This window comes from Eulemur rufifrons, chromosome 4 (genome assembly GCF_041146395.1).
Source record: "Eulemur rufifrons isolate Redbay chromosome 4, OSU_ERuf_1, whole genome shotgun sequence".
Taxonomy (NCBI): domain Eukaryota; kingdom Metazoa; phylum Chordata; class Mammalia; order Primates; family Lemuridae; genus Eulemur; species Eulemur rufifrons.
In genome coordinates, this window is record NC_090986.1 from 39,752,613 (window position 1) to 39,780,343 (window position 27,731).

General features: G+C 38.3%; 1 protein-coding gene across 4 annotated transcripts in view; it reads right to left on the bottom strand.

The window, feature by feature from the left end:
* Positions 1-27,731, bottom strand: part of SCEL (sciellin) — a 162,631-nt gene that overhangs the window by 36,260 nt on the left and 98,640 nt on the right. For 2 of the 4 annotated variants that reach the window (XM_069467133.1, XM_069467134.1), the window contains exons 10-19: positions 15,768-15,848; positions 13,452-13,517; positions 11,726-11,785; positions 7,377-7,421; positions 6,113-6,172; positions 5,754-5,813; positions 3,655-3,714; positions 2,538-2,597; positions 2,084-2,143; positions 809-868 (exon numbers count right to left, since the gene is read on the bottom strand). In XM_069467133.1, coding sequence (XP_069323234.1) covers positions 809-868; positions 2,084-2,143; positions 2,538-2,597; positions 3,655-3,714; positions 5,754-5,813; positions 6,113-6,172; positions 7,377-7,421; positions 11,726-11,785; positions 13,452-13,517; positions 15,768-15,848 — 612 coding nt within the window. The remainder of the gene's footprint in view (positions 1-808; positions 869-2,083; positions 2,144-2,537; positions 2,598-3,654; positions 3,715-5,753; positions 5,814-6,112; positions 6,173-7,376; positions 7,422-11,725; positions 11,786-13,451; positions 13,518-15,767; positions 15,849-27,731) is intronic. The other 2 variants (XM_069467136.1, XM_069467135.1) reach the window with 2 other exon arrangements.

The following is a 27,731-nucleotide window of genomic DNA, read 5'->3' on the forward strand; positions in this document are numbered from 1 at the left end:
CTGCCAACTGGGCCTGTGGGCATCCGTGACACATTTTAGAATCAACAAATAATATCATGTACTGAGTTAACTAAATGGAAAATGTTCAAGGGAAACCACATGGCATTATTTGGTACACTATTTTCAGCAATATGCCAACAAGCTCAGTTTCAAAAATACTCCATCTGCTTTTTAAAGAATAAAAAGCCAAGAGGACAAAAACTCTCCAGAATTACTTGACAATTCATGGGTAGGAGAACTCTTTTAACAAAGTATACTTTGTTAAGTTCTTCATCTTTAAATACATATTATACTACATACACAGACACACTCTACACACACATACACTATACATGTACACAGTTCACACATCCACACGTATACATATGTGCATGCTACTTATACACTCATATGCACTTATACACATATGCACTTATACACACACTACTGATACACACATTACTTACATATACACACACACTTAAATACACACACTACTTATACATATACACATACACTTATACATAAACACTACTTATACATACATATATGCACATGTACTCACACATACATACAAAAAATCATTTGGCTTAGTAGAGAAGGTCAGTCAAAATTTCCATTTAACTTCTCAAAATTATTTGGTAGCAAACATCACCCAAAAATAAGATGGAAGAGACTTATGTGCATCACTTACTTAATATGATGTGTTAGGAGTAAAAAGAGCTCAGTTTTGGCTTGAGTTTCAATTTATTCTCTGAATAAAAGCACTCAGAATTCTAATGTGCTTACCAATGGCAGACCAAATGGGGAAAAGCTTTAAATGTCTTACCTCCTCATATTTTTGTTTGTTTCAGGAGTCACTTTAATAAGCCCATCGAGGTCTTGTTTTCTTTGAATAAGGAAATAAATTTTAATGAATGTTGTTAAAATAAAACACTAATCAAGTGAATAATGGTTGGAAAACATAAGCAGTAAACATGCTAGTTCTTTATATCAGTGTAAAATTTTAAAGCTCTAAATGCAAATAAAAATTCTTCTCTTACATCTTGAGCTGAAGACCATTTAAAGTTGTTTATTTGTTAATAAGAAACATATGGTTTTTGTTTTGTTCTCAAAAATGCATAAGTATATGTGAAACTTGTTATTTAACAAAATCAACTTTGCCCTCAGAGACATCTTGTTAGAACACTCTGAACAGGCGGCATTGAAGTAATATTAGATAAAGTTCTATACTGGATCCAGATAGAATGTAAATTTCTACTCAACCAATCAGATCCAATTGCCTATTCTGTTTTTAAATAATAACAATAACGTTGAGAATAATAATTTAATAATAATGATTTAACAATATTAAAAAAAATAATATTATATGCTTTCATATAAACTCAACTATCTCTCCAGCCCAAATCTTGTCAAAATATCATTTGCCTCAAGGTTGATTATGGTGAGTAGTAAGAGGCAAGAAAAAAGACCTCACATAGTAGGACAATTAATGATTCACTTCCCAGGGGGACACATGCCACCCCATTAAAATGCACTGAGTGATAACCAAAGGGGCATAAGTTAAATGCAAAGACAGCAGGGACGGCAGAAGCATTGCAATTGGGTGCTGCTGCCAGGTTGACATATCTCTGAACAGGACACAAAGAGTGGGAGGTCCTCACTCCTTGGGCACAGCTGCCCAGCCTCTCTCCTGGGCTCCCTCCTGGGGCCACCATCCTTAGAGAAGTTGATTTACAAGAGCTTTGGTCAAGGCTCACTTTTGGCTCTCTTTGTCATATTGAAAATCCACTTTGAAAATTTTGTCAAGACTGTGCATTCTTTAGACACAAAGAAATTCAATTCAGTAACTCACCCCTAAAAATAATAAACCCCCGAAATCTGGGAGAAAAAGCAATTTACTATCAAACATTGGGACAATTCCTCAAAAAGAAGCAATTTTATTGAGGGCAAGAAGGGACAGTTGTGTGGCCCATCTTTATTGCCCAATTCCATGCCAATAAAATATGGTTATGAAGCTAAAAAGCCAAATCATTTTATCTTCTGATTGATCATCTGATTGTCACTTATATAAACCAGAATTAAAGATGCTGATAAGTCTTACCCAGTGGTATTTTCATTTCCTTTCTGATTCACTTTGATAACATTATCAAGGTCTTCACCTCTTTTATAAAAAAAAAAATTTAGGTCAGTTTCAAAATAGTCCCATAATATTAGATATATACACATTCCATACTCTTGATGATTAATTCAAATGTTTGGAGAAAATTATTATACTGATATTAAATTGACTTTTAGGATAAAATTGGCTGTTAAATATAGTTTATATTTTTAATATAGTTAAATTAATCTTTAGGATTTTATTGGATTATATATAAGTGTAAATTTAGAAAGAATATGCTGTAGACTCTTTGACGTAAAGATCAGGACACTAGGGATCAGACACAAAAGATAAAAGACAGACTCAAAGATGTGATGCCCTCAATATCATTGAGAAGATCACACAATTAATTTGGGAGAAAATAACCAATATTCAAAGACATCCAAGCAGTTCTTACCTTCTACTGGTTTTGTCTGTCCTGGCATTCACTTTGACAACAGATTCGAGATCTTGGCTTCTTTGGAAAAAATACCAAAACTTTATGTCAGTTAGGTTACATTCAATTTTCTCTAAAATCTATATAAACAAGAATGTACCTTAATGTGGTATCAGATATTTTCAGGACCAAATGACCAGAAAGACCTTTGATATAATTATCTTTAACTTATCTTTATTACTTTCTACAATAGTGTTTGATTTAAACTAGTCTAAATCAGTTTAGAAAGCCTTTTCAACATGCCTCTAACTTTGTAACTTTGTCTTTTATATTTCTTTTCTTTTTTTTTTTTTTTTGAGACAGAGTCTCACTCTGTTGCCCAGGTTAGAGTGCCGTAGTGTCAGCCTAGCTCACAGCAACCTCGAACTCCTGGGCTCAAGCAATCCTCTTGCCTCAGCCTCCCGAGTAGCTGGGACTACAGACATGCACCACCATGCCCGGCTAATTTTTCCATATAGTTTTAGTTGTCCAACTAATTTCTTTCTATTTTTAGTAGAGACAGGGTCTCACTCTTGCTCAGGCTGGTCTCAAACTCCTGAGCTCAAACAATTCACCTGCCTTGGCCTCCCAAAGTGCTAGTAATACAGGCATGAGCCACTGCGCCTGGCCTCTATGTTTCTTAATTTAAATAAAAGCTTGACTCCTTTTTTAATTAATTAAGAAAATATAGAGTAAGAGATTATGTAACAGGTTTTCCTGCACCTACTTCAATTGCAGCACCAATATGTGTTCCTACGGAAATAGCACTCATCATATTCTTTTCACCTACTATCTCTGATGGGTCTAAACAGTGCAAGAATTCACTCCCATTTCTTTTTTTTTTTCCAGGATATTATGGGGGTACAAACAGTTTGGTTACATGTTACGACTTTGCCACACCTAAACCATGATTTGAGACATGCCCTTTTACCCCTACAATGCTCACCATGTCCATTAGTTGTGAGTTTACCCACCCCCAATCCCCCAACCCCCAAAGAATATTACTACTGTGTGAGCACCTTAGTGTTCCCATTTCTTATGAGGTGTAAAAAGGTAACCTGAAAAAACAGAGCCCCATCAAAGTAGGAGATTTACTTACCCCTTCTCATTTTTGTAAGTCCTTTGATTAACTTTATTAAGACTTCCAAGACCTTGGGTTCTTTTATAACATTGGAAAAAAAAAAAAAGACAGAGCAAGGGAGAGAGAGAGAGAAAGAGAGTGAAGGAAGAGCAACTCGATGATATATTCAGAATCTTTTATGACAACGACAGATTTTCCACAACAGAAGATGTTATCGGTGCCTAAAGGATCAGAAGTCCTTGGAAATATTTAATTCAAGTGGCTCTATTCATCATGCAAAATGCCAAAGAGACAGCTTGATACTAAGATACCAACCATTACTCAGTTATGATTGAATCAATTTAAAAGTAAAAGTTTTCACTAGGTCTCAGCTTTTATTTTCTTGAGTGTGGTTTGGGAGGAGGCTGACTTTAATATATATGTTGCGATACTATCTTATTTAACTATCATTCACATCAGGGGTAGAAATCAATTGATCAACATTTTAAGTTTAAATACTTTGAGGATTTAGACCATTTCACCTAAAAAGGTCAAGGGTGTACTTATTAAAAGGTCTGAAGTTACCTTGAAAAAGTCAAAATTACTATTATACCTCCAGTACTTTACATAAACAGAGCAAATGGAATAAAATTTTCACATGCCAGTGACTAAAAATTATGAGACAATATAAAAGCTAATCCCTCTAAATTCCACAATTTTCCAACTGTTACACTTTTCCATTTTCATCTGTCTCTGATTTCACTGTGATAAGACTGTTGACACTTTAAGTTCTTTCAATATAAGAAAGAATGAAGGGAGGGAGGGAAGAAGGAAAAAGAACTAGGACTCTTTCCCTACCACACCAACAAGATCAGTTATCCCTGCATCGACGCCCGGTTGCTAGCAAGCTATCCCAGATTACAAATCGCTTCTCTTTTCTCCTTTTTCCTAGCCCACAAAATGATCTACTTTTGATGCTCATCCTACTTTTCCCATTGTCCACCACTTCTGTGGAACTCTCCAAACTCCATTTTTTAAAATACCTGAAATTTCATCTATTGCTGTAAAGCTCATATAGCCATGTACAGTGAATTGATTATTTTCTACCTTCATCTATTCTATATTTGGAAAAAAAATCACCTGTAGTATGTTGGCATGTTTACATAATAATCATATGTTGTTAATAAGCATTCAATGTATGTGTGATGGTTACTGCCAACATTTTTCATTATATAGACTTTGTTAAGTGTTCTGCATCAGAAACGATTGAGAATGAATCTGCCAAGATTGACTTGGAAAGCTAGAATACCATTCTGGGCACAGATTGGCACAGATAAATGGTTTTTAAAAATAACTGTGACAATAGAAATAATTCTCATGTTTGAAAGGCAAATTTAATGACTAACTAAACCCAAAGTAAACAGCAAATCTGGGGGAAAAAATAGTAGAGATCTCATAAATCTTTACCCTTTGCCATTCTTGACTATTCTGGAATTTTCTTTAATGAAACTGTCAAGACTTTGGTTTCTTTCAACAAGAAAAATAATATAGTAATGGAATTCAATTTTCTAGTATATCAGCATTAGGCTAGAACTATAAGTTAATCTCTTAAATGCTATCAGTTCAGTTACTAATCACTAATTAATTCATTTTATGATACAAAATAAATAAAAGCATGGCCTTAAGATATTTACAAATACATATGAAGAGATACACATGCGCAGTGACCCAACCCAGATTTCAACTGAACAGTGCCTTAGTACATGCTAAAGACTTCAGTGGTAAGGGGCTATGTTCCCAGCACCTAAACGTCTTATAAATGTATTTAGCTCATAAACCAGCCCACTGTCCACTAAGTGTAACAGCTAGTTGTATTTCTTTAAATTTTATATATAAAGGGAACTTGGAGATCATTTAGGTCATACCCTTCATTTTATGGGATGAGGAAACAGAAGGTAAGTGATGTGCCCAGGTCACCCAGATTGATGTTGGTGGCAGAGCCAGCACCATTTCCTGACCCTGATCCGAGGCCTGTGCTACCAGCCTGCCTGACCCTTGTCCTGAGCAGAAGGTCTCCCCCAGAAAATAGTATACAGTCTAGGATTCAATCAAAGTGACCTGTCTTAATAAAATCTTACTCTTTGCCATCTTTGTCTGTCCGGGTATTCACATAGATGAGGCTTTCAAGGCTTTTGGCTCTGAAAACACAAAGAAATTCAAATAAAAGACTGCATATTGAAATAAAATTGTGTGATATCTTGAAAGGTCAGGTACAATAAACATTCCTCATGAATTGCTTATTTATTCTTATTGAATAGAAGAGCAGAAATCCCTCTGGGCAATTACATCTGAACTAAATGTACAATACTGAGAGCATTGTACATTTGCTAGTACATTTCCATGTCAGAGCATACAACTCCCTTGCAGCTAATGTCTAAAGAAATAAGATAAGCAATCTGAGAGACAAGATTTTCAGATTAGGGAAAGATGCACTTACCTTTTTGCTGTTTCCTCTGCCTTCAGATTTGCTCTGAAGATACCGTCAAGACCTTGATTTCTTTAAATGTATTAATTAAAAAAAAAAACCTTGTCAGTAGGAATAAAAGATGCTTAACTCTATAAGAACATAGACCAGTTCACATCTAAGACAGGAAATAAAAGCTGGCTGGGAAAGACGAGCAACAATGCTTGACATTGGCTTTATTCCAAATAGGTCTTTTCACAGACTCAAAGTTTAAATTGCAGTGGACCTTAGAGAAAATAAAATAATAAAATATATAAACTGGGGATCTGCAAGCCACAATAGGTCCATAGCTGTGTTGTTTGGGTTCAGGGAGCATTTCTATTTTTAATGCGAGCCAGTGTTTACAAAGATGGCCATGACACATAGAAAGCTGGATTTTCAGGATCTGCTGAAAATGTCCTGCAAATTGGGTTCAGTGGAAACACTCAGCTGGAGCTGAGAAGCAGCCAAGTGATTTAGAAAGGGCATCTCCTCTCCTTTTTTAGCCCAGTTCTCCCAGCACCTGTTCCATAGAATCAGCCTCCTTCACTCACACCTGCCTGGCCTTACGAGGCCATGGAGTCTGCAACTCCTGAACTAATACCTCCCCTCTTTGTAGATGAACGAACTGAAAAGCAACAAGTTTAAGTGACCATTATTGTCAGAACAGGGTATGAAAAACACATCTTGTGATCCTCAGATCAATTAATCCATTTGACATTTGCTTTGTCTTTTCCTTCTCTTTGGTTCCCGCCCATTTGGTAGGCTAGTGTAAAAGAAACAGAGAGATAGCTAACATCTCTCTGTGAGAGACACACCTCTCACACAAGCATCGATTATTCATTTTTTTCTCTTGCAAATTTCAAGTTATGCAATTATAAATGATTCAAAATAAGGAGATAATGTTAACTGAGATAATAAATTTTTTTGAATGGTTAAACTAAAAGTACTATTCAGTGATCAAACCAAACTCTGCTTACATATTAGTGAATTAATATTTCAGGAAGAGAACTGTGGTTATTTATATAACTACCTTAATAAATCAAAGACACTTTAATATTAGTATTTTTATGCTTTAATAATCATTCATAATAATAATGAAATGATGGTGATTTCTGTAAGCTTTTTATTCAAGATCTGTAGGATACTTTTGACTAGCCTGGTATGTGGGTCCTTATGCTCAAAGACTGAAAATACATAAGAAGTCATAATTTGCAGTTCAGTAATAAAGCCAAAAATAGACATTTAAAAATCTTACCTATTCAAGCTTTTGTTCATTTTGATGAGATTATCCAATTCTTCACTTTTCGAAGAGAAAAAAAATCTCACATTAGTAAAAGCCTGCCCAGAGTCAAGGGGTAAATTCACCTTAAAATAACTCTGAGTTCTCTGAAATACAACACATGTCCCACCTTTATAATCTGTGAAAATCTTTTTTTTTTTTTTTTTTTTTTTTTGTTGAGACAGAGTCTCACTTTGTTGCCCAGGCTAGAGTGAGTGCCGTGGCGTCAGCTTAGCTCACAGCAACCTCAGACTCCTCGGCTTAAGCGATCCTACTGCCTCAGCCTCCCGAGTAGCTGGGACTACAGGCATGCGCCACTATGCCCGGCTAATTTTTTCTATATAGATTTTTAGTTGTCCATATAATGTCTTTCCATTTTTAGTAGAGACGGGGTCTCGCTCAGGCTGGTCTCGAACTCCTGACCTTGAGCAATCCACCCGCCTCGGCCTCCCAGAGTGCTAGGATTACAGGCGTGAGCCACCGCGCCCGGCCGATAATCTGTGAAAATCTTGATTATCCTTCAAGGTTCTCCTTTAATACCACTTTCTCCAAGAAGCCTTTTCTAATCCTCCAACTGATTATAATCCCTCCATTTTTGGAGCCCTGCAGCATTTGGTTTTTCTGCACATTCTTTATGGAAGTTCTGTCACTACACTTTGCATTATAGCCATTGCACACTTGTCTCATGCCAATGCCCCTGTCCCTACACACACACACACACACATTTATACCACTTAAAATTTAGATCTGTATTTTACATTGGATCCTCTTCAGTTTTTACTATAGTGTCTTTCATACAGTAGATGATGAATATACATTTTTAATTGAATCAACAAATATCAGTACACTGACTATGGCCTTGTGCAATGTACTTGCACAAAGTAGCTACTGGACAATATTTGTTCTTCAGTCAGCCTGGCTTCTTTTTTGAATTCTACTCCTACCTCATTTTCAGGTCAGCTAAATTTGCTAGCTTGTTTCCACATTTGAGAACTGCAAAGCCCTTTCTGCCTGCTTCTTCAGGAGCAACCTATTAAAGCTAACCCCTGGGTTCAAGAATTTTACTTAAACCACATGGGTTCAGCTTTCTCCCCCAAGGAGGCAGCAGGTATGGTGGGGTGGAAGTTTTGCAAAAGTGCTCTTGGTGCTTTCCTCCTGGTCCCTTTCACAGCATGTCCTCTCCCCAATTTCTCTGTCCACACCCCCTACCCCTTTTTCTCTTGTCTTCCTCATCCAGCTTGTCTGTTCACAAATCTTGGTGCTCCCTTCTTCGTGCTCTAGAGTCATATGTTTTCCAAGCTTTCTCAGCGTTCCACTTTCTTCCTGAGTCACCTGTGTTGACCAGGAGGCTGTAAGACCCAGTAACTCAGTAGTTACATATTCAGGCTCCCAGGTCAAGAACACCTGGAGTCCAATCCAGGATTCACCACTTATTCATTGGTGACCCTGAGCAAGTTATCTAAACCCCTGATGACTCAATTTTCCCATCTGTAAAATGAGAATACTAATCTTACCCACCTCAGAAAAGAATCAATAGGCTAATGAATATAAAGTGCTTAGCATGATGCCTGGCAAGTTACAAATTCTCAATGAGTTTTGGATATTATAATAAATAGTGCCCTGTCAATACTAAATTTTTCATTTAATAAATGCTTGCTATATTTATTTTTTAACTGCATTTAGAAACACCAAGACTTTGATTTAGCCTTAGAGAGATATAGTCACTGAGTCATTTATGTGCTTAAAGATGCCTGGCACAATATTATGGCCAGAAGAGCTGCTGATCGCAGTCCTCTCGGAGACCCTAAAAATATTTTAAATTCACAGCCATCACATAGAGGAATCCACTTGGTTCAATGGTAGGATTGAAGACTGAGAATAAACACTGAAATACAAAAGTCGCTGCCTCTGACAAAAAATTGATTAATGCTCTATCCTTGTGTGGGACAAACACTACCCAGTCCCTTGACACAGTGGCCCATTATTGTTTCTTGCTTGAAATTCTACCTTCCAACTCTGAGGCTGAGAATCTGTTCAAGTCCCCAAGGGAAAGAACAAACCCAAGAATCCTGTAAATTTTAGCCCCAGACCTTTCTGACTGGCATGAGTCACGATGATGAGATTATCAGGTTTAGGGGTTGCTCATGTTTATCACAAGAAAATTAACATAAATCACGAGAAGATACTCTGTGGTAAATTTAAAAAATGGATACTGTGTTCCAAATAAAGAACCTGAGCTTTCAAAATGTCTTTAAATTGATGAAAGCTTTGGATATTAAGTTTCACCACTGCATTTGTAACAAATTAAATGCTCTTGATCAGATAGCAGTAACACTCCATTTCACAAAGAGCAGCTCAGATAAATAAAGCTATTTCTAGTCCCTGTGGATGGCCCACAGCAACCATACTCTGTGATGACTATGTCAATGCAGCAGACATTTTCCCCGGTCCCTGTCAAGCCGTAACTTCTCTTTGTGATGAATATACCTGGCTGTGGAATTTGTGCCTTGTGGCTAGGGAATGGGGACAGGAAAGTTAAACTCACTGCACCTCTCATTGCTTCTGTTTGATTTACACCAAACCATAATTTCCCTTCAGCGTCATTCACCTATCTTTCCCCTAGACATCCCAATCACCCACCAGAAAACCGTACAATCCCCATTGAAAACAAAATTTTACCTCCAACAAAAATAAGTCAATAAAATTAGAGAGGCAGGCACTTAGATAAAAGAAGAAATGGAAATGAAACATTCAGGAGACTTTCTCCAGTCTTGGACTGGATTCAGAGCTCCTATTTCGTTTATGAATTTGCACAGAAAAGCCAAGTTTCACTTGTGTTTCTTCTCTTCATTCTTTTGACAGAGACTGCAATCTGTAGTAATATTCTCAGCAGTATAATTCCATTAAACAAGGAATATTTTTGTGGGCTCTGGATTTAAATGATGGAATATTAATACTCGAGGTGTTCGAGTATTTTCAAGTATAAATAAAATAATTATTTTACCATAATTTATTATATGAACACCTACTTTGCACAAAGCATCATGTCAGACACTGAGAATAGTGAATCATACAAAATATCTGCCCTGAGAGATTACAGAGATGAAGGATGATATATACAAATAACATAAAACAAATCCAAATATGATTCAGTATTATAAAATATGAGTCGTAGGGCTCCTATAGCTTAGAGAGGCAGAAGTCACATTTCACTGGATCACTCAGGGAAGACTGACAAAGGAGGTGATATTTGATCTGGATCTTAAAAAAGAGATAGGACTTGGATGGATTGATATGGTGGGCTAGGGGCTGGAAAAGACTGCCATGTGGCATAAATAAAAGCAGAGTATCTGGAAATTTTAGAAAGGAAGTGGTTTAATTTGATATTGAATGTAGGATAAATATATGGGTGAAGTAGGAAATAACTCTGGAATGTTAGGCTAGAGCCAGATTAGCAAGGCCCTTGAATGAGGTTATATGTAATTGAATGGGCAGTAGGAAGCTGGTACAGTGATTGAGCAGAATCTTAGGGAAAAAAATTCTGGCATTGATGGGCAGTAATGGTTTAGCAGAAGGAAAGACTGAGGGGTCTAAGTAAATCTGGATAGCTACTCTAATCAACTATGCAGGAGTCAATGAGGGTTTGAAGGGGAGGCCACATGGGCTTGAGGGGAATTTTAGACCTTCAGTTCATACATGCCTGTTCCTACATGGAGGAGGAGAGAGATGGAAGAATCAAGAATGATTCCAAGGACCAGGCATGGTAGCTCATGCCTGTAATCTCAGTTACTTGGGAGGCTGAGGTGGGAGGATCACTTGAGGCCAGGAGTTGGAGACCAGCCTGGGCAACATAGCAAGAACCTGCCTCTACAAAAAAAATTAAAAAAAAAAAAAAAAGAAAGAAAGAATGATTCCAAAAAGATGAGCCTGCAGGAATGAAACAACAGAGAAGAAACCAGGAAATAGCACATTTGGGATGGAAGTTGAATATTTGAATATGGCCTTGGGCATTCCGAGTAGGGTGCTGGGAGATAGATGGGAGACATAAATACAGGACTGGAGACCTGGAATGAGGCTTGACAGCTGAGGTTACTGGGATGAATGACCTCATCCTTCACTCCTCCTCCAGAGGAGGCAGCAACAGAAGAAGAGTGTCTAGAAACGTCAATACCATTCACTATTCAGGGGCACTTACCTTCCTTTAAATTATATACAACAAAGAGCACTGTGGTTTTGTTCATATTGGAACTTTCAAAGGTACCTGTTCAGCATTTTTCAGACACAAAGAGAAGAAAAAAACAAGCTCAAAAGCTCTGAGATCTCACCCCTTGTCGGTTTTCTGAAGTGAAGTGGCCACTTTGACGATGTTGTCAAGATCCTGACTCCTTCAAACAATGAGAAAAGAACATAGGTCAATGACAGTACAGCTATCTTTGAAGGCGCTGATATTTCTCATCTATTTTCAGTGGACAAAGTGATAGTCCAGATGTCGTTCAGGAATTATTGAGTTTAGCAGAATAACAAAATGGTTCTATTCTTTCAGCTCATGGCACACGGAGACATGTGCATCCCCCATTAACAGAAACACACACACACACACACACACACACACACTTTTTCACTGCACCTGGGTGTTGGCTCTGCCATCTAGTGCTCACTGAAATGACTACATTTTCCCCTAAGGATTTGTATTGGCAGCTCCCAAGTTTATGCTTAAAAAAAGGACATGGAAAAGAAAATCCAGTTAATTGCACAAGTAAACATAGAAGTGAGTTTGGAAGTTTTTCTACTGGAGCCAAAGAGCATTAAGCAACAGATCCAGACAATTAATTAGTCCCTCTAAAGGTATGAAAATATCTGTCTTCTAATGCCATGGGACAGGTGAAAGCACCTGATCCATGCCAATCTCCCTGGATCATGAATAGGAATAATTAGGGAAATTTTTATAGCTTTCCTGTAATTAATAACTGTGTTTCACAAACAATGTCTCATAGAAGGTTAATAAGGTTCCACAAAGAAAGGATATTATAGTTAAGTAAGTTTAGAAAATGTAACCTACTTTTGGTAATTGGGAATCCACATAAGTACACTGAAGGTTGTGAAAAGTCCTGTGGCAGAGAACTCTATTTTTGTTTCCTAAACGTACCGGACCATTGAACCCTGTGGCACATGGCACACAATTTGGGAAACGCTGAGAGTTGGGCCTTAAGTTCCCATGTACAAGGGAAACATGATTCTCCCCAAAGGTAAAGAATTTGTGTGATGTGTCTTTTGAACTGGGACTCCTCTGAAAGTCAAAGGGGATAATATAAAAACACAAAAAAGTATATATGTTTTGAACTTCCAAAAAATTTTTTTAGTCAAAGAAATCTTTTGACTAAAAAATTGGTTTATCAATTGATAGACCTATAAAATAATATTGTTTAAAAACTATTTTCAAAAATAGTATTTTTTTCTAAAAAGAAAAAAAAAGATATAACCAGAACAAATACTAGATGAGATAGGATATGCAAGACAACAGGTGTAAATCAGGACTCTCATGGGGAAACCAGATATTTGGGGAATGTCACCTTACCCAACGACATCAACACAGTTTATGTGACTCTTCCTGATGCTACCGGAGGAGGTAGACATGACTTTGTACAGTCACCACTAGGCAAAGCTTTTGTAACACAAGTTCAACTAAACAACTGTACTTCCACCTCTTCATTTATACATCCACACCAACTATGTCATAGATCTAGCTGGAGGTGCTGGAAACAAAGAGGAGAACAAACTGTCTTTCCTTAAAGAGGTTTGATCTCATACTGTTATCATATTCAGACAATTTTGGTTGTTTTCTTAATGTAAAGCTTCGGATAGAAATAAAAGAAACAGAATTCTATAAGTACTTATACAAACATTTATTATCCACCGTATTGAAGTCAGCTGGAAAATTGATTTTATCTACTTTATTAATGTTTTATATTTTTAAAGCATTTTAATAACGCATACTTTATCATTGCATATTGCATATCTACAATTACATAGATAGAGACCACTGCATCATACCTTATGTTTCTTTCAGCAGATCTGTGGGTTTCTGTGTATACGCCTGGTTTAGGGGGACATATCTGCCTGTATTTTCAAAGTTAAAGATAATGTCCATTAGGTAAGAAAACACTTCTCTGTTCAATTTAAATTTATAAGAAAACATTTATGTTCAAAAAGATCGGTCTGTGTTGGAACTCTACCACTACTTGAGATAACAAACTTTCACTCTTTGTTTGGCTGGAATCCAACCACCTCCTATTTGAAATTCTAAAGAGTCCAATATACTCATTTTTTAATTTCATCTATTTCTCTTTTCATATATTTTAAACCACTGGATGTGTCTAGAAATATCTGTTCTAAACATGTTCATGTGGGGTTTTATTGGCCTCCATTCATCAATAAAGTATTTTCATATTTATCTTTATTAGAAGTGATAATATTTTTAAATATAAGAATCTTTTTTTGTTATTAGGCATCAAAGGAATAATTTTTCTCTTGGATTTATCCCATTTGAATACTATCAAGAAACACATTTGCTCAGATAAGATGGGAAGTAAGTCTGCATTTCAAGTTCACCTACCACATTGAGAATGACCACACTGAGCTGACAGAATTAAATTTTACTATGTTAGGTTCTGTCACAATTTATGATACAAGGCTTTTCTTTGCTCTTTCTCTAAGTATCTGGTTGACCTACTTATACATTCTTGCTTGTTCTCAAGAAGCTATATTCAGCTATTTTTTGTACTCCTGAGGACATGTGTTAATTACATAGGAAACACTTTCCTTTCATATTCTTTCATTAAAATCATCTTGCTGTGATTAAAGTAATCAGGGTTTTAAAAACAGGCAAGTTGTCCCAATTTTATTTTTCAGATCATTGGTGGAAGAAAGAAATTAGAGTAGTAAAAATGGATTAGACCAATTCCTATGAAATTTCCTTTCTTTTAAATCTAAACAAACTTACAACTCTAGTGTAACTGATTTTAGATTAGAATTTAGGTGTACTAAGGCCAATTAATTTTAGCCCCTTAAAAATTCTATTCAAGTAATATTTAATTGCTTAATTCTATAAGAGTTAAGGGAAAAATAATGTAAGATAAAAAACTTGAGAAGCTATTTTAAGAGATAATTATAACCATTGTACAAATAAGTTATAAATCCGATCTATATTTTTAATTAGTTCAGTGAAGAAATATTCTCTTGACTCATTAAAAAAAATTATCCTCACATCCTAAGGACAAAATTTCACAGATCCTGTGACGTTTCACTGAATAGAAATTCAGACCTGGAGTTTTAACCAAGGAGATGAACACCTAACGCTACATACTTCTGCTGCCCAGTCAGCACTTTGTAGTTGAAGTTCCTCTCTTACTGAGAAATATTTCTATGATTGCGTCTACTAAAGAATAGTTCTATCTATAATTGTGTCTTATTGCAGAATAGTGCTATGATTGTGTCTTACGTGGTGTCAAAAAATCACCATCAAAAAGCAAAAATACAAAAAAAATCAAAGGCAGGCAATCAAGAAGATCTAATGGAGTCAGTCTTCACTGAGATACCATTTTTTAATCTCACCATAATAATGGAAATGTGGGATGCATATCCTGAAAAATGTTTCAAAATATATTATTAAACAGTGCAACAAGAACTCATGGAAAGATTTGCAGATCTTTGAATTTGTTTCTAAGTATTAATTATAGAATGACACAGATTCAAAGCCGAAAAGCAAGTCTGTTTTTCCTGATTTGTAGACAAGTTAATTAGAACATTTTTTCAAAATTTATGATAGTTTTGAAACACATCACAAATTTTGTAACTAAATAAAAGATGAAAGAACTACCCAAAGACATTTCTAACATAAGTGAGGATTTGAGTGGTAACACAAAGTTTCAAGAACATCTTTCATCAGAATATGTAGCTTTCAATGGTAAACTTAACTTGCAGTAAATACAAACCAAATATATATACTGTTTAATAGGTACATATTTATACTTTATATATAATATATATGCCAAATACACATATATTTTATATTTATATATTAGGAGCTAGTATATAAGAAGCCTGTGAACACTTTCTGAACATGAATATCGTTCCCTTTCTATCTTGAAGGTTTATTTCTTAAGACTAGTAATAGTCATCAGTATTCAAGGGAAAATGTAAATACACATATGCATTGGCAAATAAATTAGAAAAAGCTCTGCAAGTGCTTCTTTAGTGAATGTCCACACAAAACATATCCATGCTTTCCACAAAGCAAGTCACAATTCATTTACTTTCATTTCTCTTGAATTTCATTTTGGCAAGATATTCTGGAGTACTAGGTCTTACCTATTATCCTGCCTCAGGTGATTAGGAGAAGAAACAGGAGAACTGGGCTTCGGAGGTATTGGAGGGTGAAAAACTGGTTCCCTTTAAAACAGAAAATAGTAGTTCCTTTTACCATGGAAACATGGTAATTTTTAGCATCTATTAATCAAATTCATTTATTGCCTACATGGAAGTACCTCTTGCATCTTACAACCCCATGTGCAAAAGGTCAGAATCCACAGAGCATTAAATCCTAAAGAAGTCAAATATTTAAAATATGAGTATTTTAAAAGATAATTAAATCAGACTTTTGGAAACCCCAGCCTCTTTCACTATAGTGTGAACTACAATATGTTCTTTAAATAAATAGCTTAATGTTTCGCTAGCGTATCTAGCGCAAGTCATGGTATTTTGAGTCAGCAATACATGAGCATTGTAAGTGGTTCTTGGGCATTAACATATAAGCTCCTTTAGGGATTATGTCAACTATCAGGCTGCTATGGAAACAGCAAGAATGGTTTTTAATTTCAGAGGCCTCAAGTTAAAGTTTGATTTGAAGCCCTTAACTAAATCTGACTTAAATATTGTCAGCACAGGCCAGTTTGATGCTGGCAGAGCGTATGTATATACTGTCAGCCTAAATTTCCCAATGAGTCACCAAAGTAGTCTCCGAGCTGGCAAGATTTAATGACCTAAGAACTGGAGATGGGCAATTACATGCATATTTTGGATGGAGTGAGCACTTTACCAAGGGCATGTCACCTCTCAGCCCTCCCGCCACTACAACCCCAGTGGTCCTGTATGTGTCCTCAAGATAAGGTCTGCACCTAGTAAAAGCACCTTCTGATCTGGACTCCATGTATCCCCTGCCTTCTGTAACATGATAGGTGGTGTGTGGTCTGGAGTCAGGTGGTCTGAACCGCCAGCTGTGTGGTAATGGCTTAACCCAATTCTGTTTCTTCATCTGTAAAAATCCTTCTAATAGGATTGTTGGGGTATTATCAGGACTGAATGAGACCGTACTTTTATTCAACAAACATTTGTTGGTGGCTTTCTATGTGCAGGGCACTCTGCAAGGTGGATGATGTCCCTGTTCTCAAAAGGCTTTCAATATACAAACAAAGATATGTCAGAAGAAGAAAAGGGCTATGCAAAAAATAAAACAGAGTAAGGGGATATAGACTGATAGAATAGGAACACTATTTTATTTAGAATGGCCTAGGAAGGCCTCTCTGTAAGGTGAAATTTGAGCCAAGATCTGGAGGAAGTGATAGAATCTGGCATACAAAATGGGCATCATTAGCTTAGAGATGGTATTTAATGCTTGAAACTGGATGAGATCACTAGGGGAGTCAGTGTAAGTAGAGAAGAAAAGAGGGCCAAGGGTTGGACCCTCTGGCCCTGCAATATTCAGAGGTCAAGAATATGAGATGGAAACAGCAAATGAGTCGAGGAGGAGTGGCCAAGAAGACAAGAGAAATAGGAGGGTGTGGTATCCTAGAAGCCAAGTGAGAAGCGTGTTTCAAGGAAGCAGTAATTGGCCATGCCAAATGCTACTGTTAAATTAAATAAAACAAAGACTAGGAAATTACCATGGTTTCGGCAACATGGTGCTCATTGGTAACCCTGATAAGAGCAGTTTGGATGGAGCAGAGGTAAATAAAACATTATAGGAGTGGATTTAGGAGGAAATGGGAAGGAAGGCAGTAGAGGCATCGATGCTGGTGTTTGGCCGTGAAGAGGGAAGAGAGAAACGTGTAGCCACCTGGAGCTCGAGGGGACAAGGAAAGTTACTACAGCATGTAGACATCATGATGGGAATGATCCAGTGAATCACTGCTGCAGAAGAGCGAGGGGCAGATGCTAGACAGATGTCCTTGAGAAGTGACAGGACTTAAGGCACAAGTGGGGTGGTTGGACAGCAGCGCAGAGGGCTCATTCACAGGAAAAAGCGAGAAAGGAACTTAGACGAGTACAGCTGAGGTATATGTTAGTTGATCCAGAGTGGAGAAAGTTCTCTTTTGTTTACTTCTATTTTCTCAGTAAAATAGGAATCAAGATCGTTAATTTGAAGTGAGAGGGTGAGCAGGAGCAGAAGATGAGAGAGAGGGAGAGAGAGAGAGAGAAAGTATGAAATGGTTTCCTAGGAGAACAGGGGAGCAAGTGGACCCAGGAAATGAAATATGATGATAATAATAGCCCACCGTTATATGGGATTATTACATGCTGGGAACTTTTCTAAGCATTTTACAGATATTAACTAAGTTAATCCTCACTGCAATCCCAGAGATAAGTATTATTCTTCTTCTTCCCATTTTACAGATGAAAAGACTGAGGCACAGAAAGTGAAAATAAATATCTCATGATGATCCAGTTCGTAAGGAGCAGAGTAGGGAACTAAACTAGGAAACATGAGTCCACAAGCCCTTCTCACGCTGTGCTGTCTCTCAAGGGATGCTTGGGCAGCACCAATGACTCAGCTGAGGTTAGTACTAATAGAATTAAAATCGGGTTATTTGGCTTTGTTTTCTCTTGCCATATTCAGCTATTTTGAGGGCAGGAAGAGAAGAGATAGAGAGTTGGACTTAACTAAGTTTACAATCCAGCCAAGTGAGTGCAACAGAGAGATGGCAAAGGAGTGGAAGGGGTGTGTGAGGAAGGGATTACAATGAGGGACTGTGGGGTCAGAGATGGGTATAGAGAGGAAGAAGGAGATAAAAGGGGTGAGGGATTATGGAAAAGATGGTTGAATCAATGGTCTGGTGATTGTGGCGGGGCTGAGGAATTACTGGATGCAAAGGACTGGAGGGAGGGAGCTAGAAAGACAGAAAGCAAGTATCAGAGAGGAAAAACTTCGACATTGGCATTTTGTCATTTTGTAGGGTGTGTGGTTATTTACAAGGGCATGTCCCATGGGTGGCTGATCACAGGAGAGGGGGTCATGAAAGTGAGAGGCCAGGCCTTCACTTCCACGTGGATTTTGAATCACCAAGCATTATGACAGGAGGGGGTTTGGGAAAGGCAATGAGCCTGGTGCTAAAGTCTTCAAAGAACGAGGTGGGTGACTCAGAAACCTTCAGATGCCTCCAACAAGGAAGAGAAGCTTGTGATGGCACGGCTTCAGAGGAGATGGGGGGTTTTAGAGGAGAGGGAGTTAAAACTGACAGGAGGTGGCAATGAGGACCAAACAAGACCCATACCCTTCCTCCAGACCCTGTGATATGCTGGGTTGGGGAAAAACAGCCCTTACTGAGAGGGAGGCTGTGGAGGCAGGTTCTCTAGAAGAGCCCAACAGAAAGGTAAGAGGCCACTCAGGGGGAGGCTGAAGAGCAGAGGGCTTTGACAATGATGCTTGACATACTCAGAGAGGCAGATGGAAGGGTTTGAGAGTTCATGGTGACATTAGGTGGGCTCAGGTTCAAGATGTACAGAGTACTGTGGGGATGGTCCAGGTGACAAGAAATGAGGTGACTGGGGTTCCTATGGGGATCCATGGACACGGGGAGGGAAGACATGATGGAATCAGTCCTGAAGACCCCTCGGCAGAGTGTGATGGTGAGCTCTGGGTGTTGGGCAGTGGAACAGTAGAGCAGCAGAGCAGCGGACACAGTAGGTCTCCTGGCTCCTATGTTGATGGTGGCATTGAAGCCAGAAGAGGGCATGCAAACACCTAGAGCATGGCCTGGCTCATGGGAAGTGCTCAATAAATGTCTTTGCTCTGGCTGTTGTTTTTATCCCACATGAACCCAATGCTACAGTGCTGCCAAACACTTGTACTTCCTAAACCTACCCTGCCATGTTCTCTTCCCTCTGGAGTATCCTCTTCCCCCTCTCACCTGGATGCTCACTTGTTGCCCTTCAAACTTTGGCTTAGGAATTACTATCTTCAGTGGTACCCAAAGCTGTGGTGGGTACATCCCTGCATTTTCCCACAGCAATCCTATTCACAGCACATATCACACTATTCTGGATTACACATGATATTATGTTTCCATGCTAGACTGAAATCTCCTAAGAGGATAGTTACGTTCCAAGTACTAGGATTGTGCATGACCTAGGTGTCCAATGAAGATGTGTTGAATGGATGAAGGAGCCAGTGATTGGTTAAATTTCTGTTTGGTGGGGAGCAAATACTGATGAGGGACCTGGAACTTTCAAAATCTGTGCAGCTTTCTCATAGGAGAACTCCACTGTTGATTCCACTACAGAGCGCTTATTAGGTGCCAGGTGCACAGCTGAGTTATTGTGTTGTACAATATTTCTGGAAGAACAATTTACATAAATAATCTCACCATCTTGGTTTAATGTCAGATTCTACAGTTAAAAATTATTTTGTTTGTATTACCATTATCTTTTTTTTCGAAAAAATCCCCTTGTTTTGTGTCAGGTGATAGAGTCTTTAGTGTGTCTGTGTGGATCAGCTGATTATATGCCTTCCTTCCAGAGACATGGGAAAGGGGGAAGGAGGTGGTCAGTCTTGGATAATAATGGGGCTGGACAGAGCACTGGACATCTGAGCGCAGGCAGGAGAGAGGGAACAAGATGGAAAGGGGCATTGCAAAAAGCTGAAATGGGACGGTGCCAAGCTTTGCTTATGCCAGATTTGTGTTGATAAAATGCTAACTTTCTTCAATTTGAGAATGTCTAAGGCCTCAGTGAGGTGGGTAAATATTGCTTGGGTGAGTCTAGGAAACAGAGATGGGTATACGTAGATCTGAGATGGCCTGGAGAGTACTCAGAAGAGAAAAGGTGAGTGTGAGGTTATTATGAAAGCCAAGAAAAGCAGAGGACCATATTTATTTCCGAGGGTGATGCATTTATACCCCAGCTGGGCCAGGAGCCAGGCGATGCCATGTTGACTTCAATTTACCTCAAAGGAGCTTTCATTTGCATCTCTGCAATGACAGCCACAGATGACAGAACTCAAGCCCTGGGGCGGGGCAGAGGTGGGGGCAATGAGAGAAGTCATTCATGCAGTGCCAGGAGCATGATGTGATGCCAAGCAGGGGGATTAAAATGCAAGCTCGAGGCAGGAAGCTGTGGCCCGGAGTGTTTTGGAGAGAAGGAAACAAGAGACATTCATTGGAATGATCCTGATTGAATTCTGCTTCGATATGTGATGTTTAAGCTTGGATAAGTTGACCTCGGCTCTCCTCTCTGCCCTTCCTGACCCCACGATACCTTGCAGGATCTGCACCACCACATTAGTGGCTATAATGGCAAAGAAAAGCCTTTAGGAGTAAAAAGGCAGCTTTCACAAGAAATGTGTGAGAACTTGCAGATTGTAGCTCAAAGGCCAGAGCTAAAAGAAAGAACACTGTAAAGAAAGCTGCCTACATTACTTCATTTCCATGTGCTCTGCAGAGATCACTTCCTTTCATGATGGCTTTTCTGGATAATAGGTTTGACTCTGTGAATTCGGTTCGGGTCTGACTTTGTGAACAACATTTCTGTGACTGCAGCACAAGTCTAGGTTGAACCAGGAATAATTGTTTCTAATATTTAATTGTGAGTATCGTTTTCACTTTCCATTGTGCTTAGCTCTTGTATCCCACAGATAGAATTGTTATTCCAACAATGGCAAAGGAAATGGAACTAACTTATGTAATTATTGAGTCTTAGTAATATGCCAGCTTTTCCAAGCTCCCATCATATATTATTTTATTCAATCTATACATCTAACCTGTGGAGTGTATGTTATTATTATTATTATTCCCTGAGGCTCAAAAAGTTAAGTAACTTGCCCTGGGTCCTAGTAAGTGTGCTAGTAAGTGTGACCCAGGGCAAATTGAAAACCTAGTCCCATACCTTTTTCTCTATATCATACTGTAACCAACCAATTCTCTTCCAGGTATTTTCAATGCAAGTCTTTTAAAAACAGATGGCTCTGAAATATTGCCTTGCTCAAGGAAGAAGCCATAGCCTGCTAAGCACTTATTCCACAACTGCCCCAGTTACAATATTGGGACACACAGCAGTGTGTGAGACAAAATTGGGCATTCAAAGACTAGAAAAGGTATGGTTCATGCTTTTTAAGAACTTATATAATGCAAGGCACATGTTCAAAAGAATGATTGTTGTGATGATGTCTCACTTCCTAGTGGCTAGTGTCCATTTCAGTAAACCGTAGGAATGGAGTATGCGCTGGACAAGAATTCCAGGGACCTGGTTCTAGACTAGTGTGACCACCAACTTTCTGTTTGACTCTGGAAAGAGTACTGATTCCTTCTGGACCTCTTCTTGCTTATCTATAAAAGGAAGAGACTGGCCTCGATCTGTGGATAGCAAACCACTAAGTAACTGAGGGAGGGCTGAGTCATTATAAGGAATCCCCAATTTCACAAGGCCCCTTGAACTTGTTGTGGACAAGTACCTTGACATTCATGAATGCACTTTTCAAATGTAAGTAGATGCTGTTGTGGTTAATAGAATTTTAATTTAGGTTGGATCTATAAGAACATAAATCAACTTTAGTTGGTTAATAGACACAAAGAGACACAAATTTTTAAGTATTGCTTAAGTCATAGCAGCTTTTGGTTTTTAGATATTTTCTCAAAGACATAAGAATAGTCTATTACCAGATGAAATAAAAGTTTTTAGCATTAAACAGGAGTCTACCCCAAATGGACCATAGATCTACATACATGTAAAACATGAAACTACAAAACTTGTAGAAGAAAACATGGAAGAAAATCTTTGTGGTCATTGATTAGGCAAAGACACCAAATGCAAAATTTATTGAACAAAACTAGATAAATTGGATTTCATTAAATTAAAACAACTTTTCTTCTGAAAAATGCATTGTTAAGAGAATTTTTTAAAAAACAAGCCACACACTTGAAAAAATATTTGTAATTCACATGTCTGACAAAGGACTTGTAATGAGAACATATTTTTTAAAAACTCTCAAAATTCAACAATAAGTAAACAAACCAGTAGGAAAAAAATAGGCAAAAGATTTAACAGATACTTCCCCAAAGAAGATATACACATGACAAACAAACAGGAAAAGCTGTACAGCGTCATTAGTCTCTAGGAAAATACAAATTAAAACCATGATGAGATACCTTACACACCTATTAGAATGGCTAAAATAATTTTAAACTGAAAAGCTAAGTAATATTATGGAAGTGGAGCAAGTAGAATTCTCATACATGGTGGGAATGCAAAATGATACAGCCACTTTGAAAGCAGTTTGGCAGTGTTGACAGTTCAACGTGCCCTTACCATGTGACCTAGCAGCAATGCCACTTGTAGGCATTTACTACTCAAAAGAAATGAGCACATATGTTCACATGAAAACCTTCATGTGAATGTTTAAAGCATCTTTGGAAACAACCCAAATGTCCTTCAATTGGTGAATGGATATATGAACTGTGTACATCCACACAGCGGAATACGACTCAACAATAAAAAGGAATAAACTATCGACGCGTGCAACAGCACGGATGAATCTCACATGCATTATGAAGGTTCAAGAGGCTGTATAGTGTGTGTGATTATATTTATACGACATTTTGCATATAGCTGAGAGAGGAGACAGAGAGATGAGAGGATAAAGAAGGACCCCCCTGTTTCCCGATTATGAGGACAGTCCTAAGTAAAATGTTGGTCCTTACATCCCCCACCCCCGGCTCCCAGGGCCCTCCCCCGGCCCTATGCCACAGTGTGCCCCACCATTCACACCACACCACACCACAACCTCCCTGCCTCCCACAGTACTTTTGCTCCAAAACCACTTTCCACTCCTCCCTACATGATGCAAACCTCCATTCCCTCAGTGTGCACCAATTCTGCCCACTTTTAGCAGGAAAGAAACCTGATTTATGTAATTGACACTTAGATGTGGATGGCCAGAGACAGCCCCTTTAATCTGTCAGAGTTTTCATACTTCTAATTGAGGTGAGATTTACAATCACCAGTTAATAGAACTTCCAGCAATACTAATAAATGGTGAAATAATTTTTAAATCAAATTGTTTGATTTTTATAGATAGGGCAGGCTGATGCTTTTGGCAGAGCACTTGCCCTAGGTATCCTGATTCTCATGGCTCTGTCTCACCTCTCCCTTTGAACCTGGAGCTTCTCTGTTTCCTGATACTTCCAGGAGCTCCCTTGGCAGAGGCAATAGGGGCTCCAAGGGCGGGAGGGAAGGAGGGAATCTGGATTGGACAAAACAGGAATGCTTTTTATTTGTTGTCCAAATGTATGAGTTATTTAAAACTAGTGTTATGAGATCAGGGACTGTCTAGGTTGTCCCCAAAGGACTGGAAAAAAAGCAATTCATTGCTAAAGTTTAAAATCTTCATTTACACATTCTAAATTAGGTTTCTCCTTGTTTCTGTTCAAATATCACTTTTTTAAAATAATAAACCTTGACTTGGGTTAATGTTTTAGTTATTTTTAATGTTTAGAATGGGTAACCTAGGCATTCAGGTAAGATTTTAAAATCATTATACTTTGACATTTTACTGAGTGTCATAGATTCTTAATTTTTACAAGAGATTCCAGTTAATATAAAGATTTTTGTTGAGATAAAAAATGAAATGTGTTGTTTTTATTTAGAGTGCTATCAAACTTTGTAGAGGATCTGGTACCAACAGAGTTAAAACTGTTGCAGCATAATTAGAAAGGTTACATTTTACCATTTATAGTTACAGACAGAAAAATATAACTGTAGTGCAAGGTTGTCATGGCAACTCGCGTCTCAATCAGGATTTTTTTTTCCCCCTCCAACTCTACCAATCAGCCAACTGGAAGTGAAAACCTCTGAAGCAGAAGAGGTTGAAACAATGAGAGATTATGATGGTATTTAGGAAATATGTATATGGTAATTTCCATAGGTATGTTTCTACTATTTTAATTTTATCAAATATTATTTATTTTCTTCTCTATCTATGAAAGTGATTCCAGTAAAAAGCAGATTGGTTTTTTGGTGGTAGTGGTGATGGTGCCTTCATTGATGTTCCTAAATCAGAATAATTGACAACATTCATAAACATTCATATTGTCTGTTAAGCAAATACTTTAATTTGGCTTCCATGAATTTTCTAAATTAGTTCTACATTCCATTTAACCACTGAATCTCTAAGTCACCTACATACATAGGCAGAAGCATTTCAATGTATCATAAATAGAATGCCAAGATTCAATAGTGGGTTGGGAAATCAGAAGAAAATACTTTTATTTCCATATGTCCTTGGGATGCACGTGAACATTTCTCCTGACAGCACCTACCGTCCCCTCTATTGGCTCATGTCTGGTAAACAGTACCACTCTTTCAAAGTGGTACCATCTCAAAGATGAGAAAGAGTTTAAGATCTTGAAAATTGAAGACATACACCAGTGATTGCTGACACATCTATCATGCTTTTGGACAGATCTTAAAACAAAAGAAGTGGGAAGGGGGAAACATTCACTGGCTCTGCCCTTCTAGTAATTTTCTACACTGATGACACTTGCACTTTCTCTTGTATATATTTCAAATCTCTATCACATGGTCAGAGCGCAAATTACATAACAGCACAGCATTAACTCTTAAAATAGAAACATGATATTCTGAAATTGTACTTAAGCTTACCGCAAATTACCCGTGGATGTCTATCCATAGTGTCTTATACTAAAAGACATTTTTCCACATGACATCAGATTTGGAGTTAGTGAATTTCCTGCTCCCATTAAGCATAACTGATACAGGATAAATGCAGAGAATTCCCCAGAGATAGGAAGCCCATAGTCCTACACATACAAATGCACACACACACACCCCATGCTCTCTGGCACTGGAACTTTGCTTCTCCTCCCCTTTCTGCCTGGAATGGCTCCATCCCACTTCCCCTCTGCACCTGGCTTGCTTACACTCATTCTTTAAGGTTTACCTCTGGCATTGCCTCCTTTGAGCCTGCTGCACCCCAAATGCATATTCTATTGCCTCCCTCTCCATGCCCCCACATCTTGTGTGGCTATCTCTACCTCTGTGTTTATCATATCCCCAAGGACCCACTTTCAGTCAGGGCCAGTCTTCATGTTTAATGATCCTGGCTTGAAATGACTCCCTGGTAAACTCTGAGTTTCCTGAAATAGAGACTGGGTCCTACCCTCTCTATACTCCTGGCATCTAGCAAAGTTTCTTGCTTAGTGTATAGCAAGAGCTCAACAATTGTTTTAGAAAGAGAAAGAGACAGAACGAAAGAGTAACAGAGAGAGAGAGAAGAAGAAAAGAGAGAGAGAGAGGTTTAAACAGTCATTATAACCTAAGCACACATAATAAGGCCCAACTACAAAGAGAAAAATTAGATAATGGTTGAGGAAAATTCATTGCCTTGTAGATAACATTAAAATCAACCAACAGATATATATTTATAGAACAATTACTATGGATAAATTTACTTGATGACTCAAAGAGTTATAAGATGATGCCGTCTAGTTGATGAGTATAACACAAAAGTGAGTGATATTTCAAGGTAATGCACAATTAATTGCTAAGGGAGAATTATAGACAATAAGCTTTCTGATTCCAGATGACAAAAAAAAAAGAAAGAAAAAAAAAAAGTCATTGGTCTGAGAAAGCTGTGTGGAGGAAGTAAGATTCATGCCAGACTTGGAGGGATGGGTTGGTTTGGGATGGTGGAATCCATCCATCCACCCTGCCTCCTACCTCCACCCTACCTACCCCTCCTTACACCCCACCTTTACCATGTAACTGCAGTAGTTATGGTCTCATTTTTCTGGTTCCTCCTCCACCACCTGATGTGTAGACACACATCAAGGTTCAATTTTCATTCTCTTCTCATTTGATATTTTCCCCAGAGGTATCTTCACTCTGAAGATACCACATTTTAAATTCCTGGGTCCATTCCCAAATCCAGATCTCTGGCACCAGCTTTTTATCTGAGCAACATCTCCCCTACTCAGCCATTTCTCATTGCTTGGGAATCACCTCCACAAATACATCCTTCCAGTGTCCCAGACTCTACCTGCTCAAAACAAAGCACAGCTTCTTAAGACCTATATTCTGTTCCTATTTCTTCTATTGACTGGTGGCATCCCTATGCTTAAAATCACCCTGGGCTTGAAAACCTAGCATTGTGTAATTTCTCTCCTCTCCTCAAGTCCCACACTTCTTTTGGAACCTGGTCCCTGAGTGCCCTGCCGGAAGCTCTCCCTACTGTATCAGATCTCCTAGAGAATGTTGGTATTCTTCTCATGACCCCACAGTTGATTTTGTGTTATGGATACTTTTACACCCAGATTATCCAACTTTGGGAGGTTATAAAGGACCCTAACCTGCTGCTGCCTTTCAGAATTCTCTAGCATAGGAACTCTTGCCACACTGCTGAGTGACATCACCTAGACCCGCTAGCCCTTTCTCTGAGCCCCTCTCCCCAAGAGTCCCTTTGTCCTCTTCATTTTCTGGGCAGCCCCTTGGAAGTTGCCTTTGGAAGGTCTCATGCTGTGAGTGACTCCTTCAGCCGGCAAATCTGTCAAAGCATCACCCAAATCAAGCTCATAGTATGCTTCTGCCACTCATGGTTATATCTTTTTCCTCGATCAGCACCCTAATCCCTCAAACTCACTCCAGTGACACTTGAACAAGGGGAGTAAGGAAGACAAAGAGGTCCATGATAGTTTTGATGTTTAAGTGTGGGTGTGACTAAATGTTCACTTTATTGTGACATTAGAAAAGAATTTTATTTTAAAAGGTGGCATAGGACACCTCTCAAAAGTGAATATATCATCATGTTTAGTTATGAGGATAGGATTCTCTAAGGATAGTCTGGCACAGCAATGAAAGAACTAACCTACCTAGCATAAGGAGTTAACAGGAATTTAAGGGGTGGAGGGAGAGAAAGAAGGAGATGGAAGAAAGGAGTGAGGGGCTGTTGAGAATAACAGCAGCAGGGTAAGGCCTGCAGAGGCATGTCAGCCAATGAGAAACGCTCACTAACAGAGATGGTCAGAGAGTTTACAAACATGAATTTCTATT